The sequence below is a fragment of the Polistes fuscatus genome, unplaced genomic scaffold, assembly GCF_010416935.1.
Source record: "Polistes fuscatus isolate 324 unplaced genomic scaffold, CU_Pfus_HIC Scaffold4, whole genome shotgun sequence".
Classification (NCBI taxonomy): Eukaryota; Metazoa; Arthropoda; class Insecta; order Hymenoptera; family Vespidae; genus Polistes; species Polistes fuscatus.
The window spans coordinates 4,880,673-4,887,777 of NW_025113118.1; the positions used below are offsets into that span (position 1 = coordinate 4,880,673).

At 34.1% G+C, this 7,105-nt stretch overlaps 1 protein-coding gene across 1 annotated transcript in view; it reads left to right on the forward strand.

Moving 5' to 3' along the window:
* Positions 1–545: 545 nt before the first annotated feature.
* LOC122520880 (max-interacting protein 1-like) overlaps positions 546–7,105 on the forward strand; it is a 106,929-nt gene continuing 100,369 nt past the window's right edge. The window contains exon 1 of the mRNA XM_043641198.1: positions 546–577. Coding sequence (XP_043497133.1) covers positions 546–577 — 32 coding nt within the window. The remainder of the gene's footprint in view (positions 578–7,105) is intronic.

The window sequence follows — 7,105 nt, forward strand, 5'->3', positions numbered from 1 at the left end:
AATTTGAAGGGTTAATTTTCTACTTATTTTCTTTCTCCTGCTCCTCTTTCTCCCTCGTTCCCTTTTTCATTTAGTTCTTTTAACACTTATTTGTTTTTTTTTATTTTTATTTTTATATACGACTAGAGGAACGCGAGAAATTTGCGGGAGAGAGAGAGAGAGAGAGAGAGAGTCTCTTATTATTCTCCGCTCCGAAAACATCGCGAATACATTTTATATACATGCATACGTATACACACGCACATTCACATACACATATATAAATAGATCCCCACTACGGGTTATTTTTCTTATTTCTCTACACGTCCGGAGTATCTCCGCTATTTTTCTCGGGGTTCTTTCGTCGCTCGGCAACGATTCATCACCCTGATAGGTACGTGTATTCTTCTTAGAATGCATACACGTACACATACATATACATGGAAACACAGATAAACGTTGGTAGACCTCGATATTAAGAATGCATGTATTCGTTGATCCTCGGTCAAGATACGTGAGCAATACGTCGTGCTAGAGGATGAGAAAAATGCCTTGTTCCGTTTGAAATGGCTCATGGAGAATGGACTAAAGGATTTGGGTAAGGTGGGGTGGGGTGGGGTGACGGTAGAGAGGAGGAAAAGAGGTGGTGAAGAGTGGAAGGAAGCCAAACTCGGTTTTAAAATGTCTTTCTTCAACGTTTTACTTATTAGACTGGGTTTAAACGTTCCTAGCATAGTCATCAAAAATAACATCGTTTTAAATAAGATTTATTTACTATTATTGTTATATACTTTTATAACCTATGCAATTGGAATTTGGAAAAATATTTTATAATAATTATTTACTTTTACGTATTTTTCTACTACGATTAGTAGCAATTAGTAGTAATGAAGTTGATTATATTAGGACGAAATTGATTTATTTTTTCAATCTGTTATCGTAATTTCAATTTGTATATTAAGGTAAAAAGAAAAGAGAGAGAGAGAGAGATAAATTGCGTGCGTATTTTGATTCAATTAGTTTTCCAAATAAATTAAAATTTCAAAGTATCGTCCTACCCTTTTTTGTTTGTGTTTTACTTCTTTTTTTTTTTAATCAAAATATTCGAAACATTAAATGTACGCGAAACGTTTCTTTTTAATACGCCATTTATATATATTTTTTATTTTGGGAATCTCTTATCACGATTTAGATTGAAGGAAGAAATACCAGAATAATAATAATAATAAAAGAAAAGAAAAAAAAGCACAGAGAGAGAGAGAGAGACAATATTTCCGTCCCCGTTCGTTAAAATGCTACAAATTGGTCCTTTAATAAGAATAACCTAAATTTATCCGAAATATTTATTTTCATTAACAACGTGACCGTGCATTTTGATATCCCTTTTACTACTACTACTACTACTACTACTACTACTACTACTACTACTACTACTACTACTGTTACTAATATTTCCACCTTTTGAATATTATTTTTCTTGAAAATTGTATCGCGGGTATAAAAAAGAAATCGTAAGCTTTTCACGTTGTCACGTTCATAGGGATTGCTTCGTTAATTTTCTTCCAGTCCAATTACTTGTATATACATATACATATACATATACATATACATATACATATACATATACATATACACAGGTTCCCTTTTAAAATCTTCTTATTCTTCATCTCTCAACAAAAAGTACTGTTTATCGGTGACTCGAAAAAAAAGTCATTCTTAACGATTAACCTGGCAGATAGTTGATCTCGAAGCTCAGTCATGTGGATTTGATGATCGATTCGACCAACGTTTTACGATTTTCTAACACAACTAACGTCTCATCCTTTCTCTCTTTTTTTCTTTTTGTTTTTTCTCTCTCTCTCTCTCTCTCTCTCTCTTTCCCTCTTTCCATTTCTATTTCTATTTTATTTTTTTTTTTATTTTTTTTTTTATTTTTACGTCAGTAAGAAAAAGAAGATCATTCGCGTAGCTCGGGTCTGTAATCATCGTCCTTCCAGGATCGATTACTTTTCTCTTTCCATAGTCATTTTCTACGAACTTCAAAATATCTAACTGATGTTCCATTTAAACGAACCGATGGACCACGAAATCAGAGCTTCCCCTTTACCCTCCCACTCTTCTTTTTTTTTTCCTTCGATGTTCCTTTTATCTCTTACTTGAAAACCACTTTCCTCCCCCGCCCCCTTCCACTCCTGTTCAATCCCTTTTTGTTTCCCTTCTTTTATTTTATTTCTTCTTATTCTTTTTCTTTTTCTTTTTCTTTTCTGTTTTTTGGGTTTTGCTTTTCCGTCGAAAATTATTATTACGGTAGGATGGATTATTTGAAAGTCAATTCTCAAACGTAAGACGTAAAACACGATTTTCTTATGCCGGAATCTCAAAGGTAGCAGCCGCTGGGAAGGAAAAAAAAGAAAAAGGAAGGAAGGGAAGGGAAGGAAGGAAGGAAGGAAGGAAAGAACGAAGCTCTTTCTTTCTCTCTCACGATGATGGTCACGAGTCACGATTACGAGTTACACGACGAGGTGGTTAAGTTCGTCACGAATTTACTCGAGGTTAGAGAGACACAATGGCGACTTAACTATCCCCGATGGCTACCCTCGATCCCGCCCCCCTTCCCCTCCCACCCCCTTTCTTCTTCTTTTCCTCTTCCTCCTCCTCCTCCTCCTCCTCCTGTTGTTGTTGTTCTCTTAGTTTCTACGCTGCTTTCTTTGTGCGCGTGTATGTGTACGGTTTTTTATTTTTATTTTTTTTTTGTTAATTATCTTATCTTTTAGTTTTTTACCACTTCTCGTATGATATCTCATTTACAGCAACAACTTTTGTTTCCTTTTGCTGCGAAACCATTTACGAGATAATTATATTCTTTTAAATGTGTATTCGAAAAAAACAAAACAAAACAAAAATTATTTTCTTTCTTTATTCTCTCTCTCTCTCTCTATCTCTCTCTGTTTCTTTTTCGAAAAAGAAAAGCCGACTGTATAATTTAAATTTTACGATACGTACGCCGGCGTACACGGGGTACATCAAATTCGTGGCTTTTCCCCCACCCTACCTACCCCAAGCAACCATACCATTGGTTAGTATCAAATAAATGCGCACTAGCGGTTAGTATGAAAATAAAGAAGAACGTGAGAATGAGAGAGAAGGAAAGGATATACTACGTAAGTCGAACAAATTTTCTTCTCGTCGTACGAAAAGAATTTCACTCATTTCTTTCTCTTTCTCTTTCTCTCTCTTTTTTTTTCTTCTTATTTTTTTCTCTATTTCATACATACTCCGTTCGACTTGCTCGCAGATTTTGTATTTTTCTGTATTTTTTTTTTTTTTTTTTCATTTTTTTTAGTTTTGCATCACACCGAACATTATCCACGGCAAGTTAATTTTACGAGCACGAACGTTCGCCAGCATTGCGTGTCCAATAGGGAGACGGAGTTTGCCATTACGACGTTGGTCATTCCGGCATTTAATAATATAATCCATTAGGTTATTTTTACGTCGTATATAATTGCACGGTGTGTTTCTATTCGTTATCCTTGAACGAGTACGAGGACCTCGAGTATGTTAACGGAAGAAAACAACAACCAACTGTCGTACGGATATGTAAAAAAAAAGAAACTTTCGGCTTTTGTTTTATCGTTTGCCACCTCCCCCCTCTCCCCTTCTTATCATTCTCGAAAATTTCATCAAACGTGATAATACGGTTATGTTGAAAGTTCATAATCGTATCGAAAGTTTCTCAATTGTTTTTCTTACTTTCGGTTCGCTTTTCTTTTTTTTTTCTTCTTTTTTTCTCGCCTTTACATCATTCCCAATAATTCATTCGTAATAATATTTATAATTTAAAGTATCAATGTTTATATACGTAAGAATTACTGGATCGTGACACTTTCGAAAGTACAAAAATTTGTTATCCGCTTTTGATTTTATTTCCTTCAAATTATTCGTCCAGAAGTTTTTTTTTTTTTTTTTATCAAAAGAACAAAACATTTCGGATATTTCGTAATTAAACAATGATAGGAAAATCGTTGACTTATATTTTTTGTTGTTTGTTTTAAGTTACAACACGAGTAAAAATTCTTTCGAAATTTTACCCCGAAATTTCATTCAAATTTATTTACCAATTGTTCCGAATGTAAACTTAACGATATCTTACGACAATGTATTATCTTTCCTATACAAAAAGAAAAAAAAAAAAATTGAAGAGATACGAAAGATATTATAATCCGAGTTTCTTCCAACGTTACATACATATATAATTATAAGAAAATTTTCAATTACCGTTTTAAAGCCGTCATCGTTTATAAACTTTCGAGTCTTTTATTTAATATTTAAAAAAAAGAAAAATTTTTTTCTACTCGAAATTAACCCGTTAACGAAAGTTGGATTCCTACGGAAAGGATCATTCGCGTCTAATCCGTTGGAACGATATTTTTTTCCTTCTTTTTCTCTTTTTTTCCATTCGAGTTTTAAATTCAGAAAAATTTCTCTCTCTCTCTCTCTCACACACTCTTCTTGGTAGTAGCTCATTTAAGAGATATTTTCTGGTTTTTCGTTCGTACCAAGCTTTCATAATCGATGAAAGCATCCCCCAACGGAGTTGGGTTACAAGGCAAGAAAAAGGAGGAGGAGGAGGAGGAGGAGGAGGAGGAGGAGGATAAGGTGGTGGTGGTGGTGGTGATGAAGGTTCCTACGAATTCGTGGTAACATTTCTCTTACTCATAGGATGCGTAGATACGAGTAGACGTTACGAAGTTCGGTCGTTAAGGTCCCGGATAGCGTGCCGAGGGAAAAACTAATTAAGGTTATTGCATCGTTTGCCAAGTGGAGCGTACAGGTGTCGCTCGTTTAAGTATAGAACCCAACACGAACGGTGGCGCGAACGGAAGCGTATTTGCTTCTAAGTCCCTTCCCCCCTTCCCCCCTTTCCCCCATCCCCCTGTCCCCCATCATACGGCAACGAATGCGACTCTAATTACGAACGACCACCCGAAAATATCTCCACAAGCGTGAGACGTGTGTGTCGTCCATTTTTATTTCTTTTTTTCTTCTTCTCGAAAGATAAATCTTCGAATCGATCCGCTCGGTTAATTTTTTTTTTTTGTTAACTCCCCTCTCCTCTCCTCTTCTCTTCTCTTCTCTTCTTTTAACCCCTCCCCTCCTACCTCACCTTTTTAAACGCGTACGCTTGAAAAAACGTATGCGGGTGCAACCGCCATTTCGCTTCGCTTCGTTTCGTTTCGTTCAATTTTTCCTTTTTTTTTTTTCGTCAAATCGAATGTGTACGGTAATTATTTTTTTTTTCTTTTTTTTTTACGTTCCAGCCATTTGGTTTCTCTATTATTTTAGTATTTATTTTTAATTGGTGGTTGGTATATATATGTATGTTATAATGAATTTTCAATCTATCGTGAGTTATTTGTTGTAATTAATGAAACACGATGGAGAATGATTGAAATTAATCTTGAGTGTTTAATAAATAATAATGTTTTCGCTATATAGTTTATTATTTTTTTTTTTAATTTATTTACCTTCCTTTTTGCGCTAATGTTCGATTTTTCTACACCTATTAAAATGATATTTTATACGATTAAAATATATATAATTAATATAAATAATTATATACAATTATTTAATATATATTTAATATATTTAAATATATAAATAATATATTTAAAATATATATAATAAAATATTATAATTATATATATATTTTTTTTTTTTGGTTTATTTTTCAAGGATAAAATACTTCCAATAAACTAACGTTACTAATTAGGAACTTAATTCTTTTTTTTTCGTTTACTTTTGTATTTTTTTAAATTAGATATTCGTTTGTAAATCGACCATAACACGATACGCTTTTAAATCGTTCCAACATTATCAAAAAATTCTCTCATCGATGTGGTATGAAATATAATATAAATATAAAAGACAAATTAAGAGAGAGAGAGAGGAAGAAAAATAATAAGATAAGAAAATAAGTAAACAGAAATGAAAAGTATTGTAGGAACGTAAGGAACGTAAGGAACGTGCGAGACCACTACCACCACTATTATCACCATCACTATCATCACCACCACCACCATTCTATGGCGAACAATTTCCACTAGGTTGGTGTTCATTATTCATAGCACACGTATTACGTGGAATTTGATGCTGTAGAAAAATATTAAAAACAGGAATTTACTTATATTAGAAGAAATCTTCCCTCTTCCTTCCCCTACCCCTCCACTCCACTCCACCACAATTTTTCATCGAACGAGACTTCACTTTTTAACGCTAACACCATCATCGTCACCCACCACCACGTTTAACTTATATTATTTACAGGTTGTTCATCCTTATCCATTTACTATCCTTACAAAGGGGTGGAAATTAAGTAAGCGGGGGGTTGGAAGTAAGGACGATAAAATTATGCGTGAGATTGTGCAGGAGTGGGAAAAAATCGATTCGTGATAGAGAGAGGGGTAGGGGGAGGGGTTGAACAAGAGAGTCCCATAAAAGTGTGTGTGTGAGAGAGAGAGAGAGAGAGAGACTACATCGTCCACTTTACGAATTAAAATAAACAAGCGACTTTAAGGGCGGGTTAAATTGGCAAACGGCCACGTCACGTCGTCTTCTAAAGAGAAAATCTCATCGTGGCCTCCACTTTGACTTCTATCTCTAAATCTTTTTTTTTTACCCGTGAAAACGAAGAAGAAGGACCACCAGCACGAGGCGGAGGAGGATGAGGAGGAAGAGGAGAGAATGGAACTTTAGTTGCACCTCGCAACCTTTTTTTACGATATTTTGTTTTTCGTATATTCTCTTCATCCCCCCCCCCCATTCGTTAAAATTTTCGTTCGATTTCGTTCGATTTGATTCTTTTTTCAGTTCTTTTTTCTCCTTCTTCGATCTAACAAAAATTTTTCTCCCCCCCCCTATTATTACTCGGGAGAATTCGTATTTTTTTTCTTTTTATATAATATTTTTAAGATAATCTTTGCGTGTTAAATATTTTTAACTGAAGTTTTTCGTAGGGATGGAATAATTTATTATTCATGCAACTGTTGATTAATATTATTTCAATCAGATCTAATAATAAATAATATTTAATAATTAGAGTTTTTTCTTTCTTATACATAATTTT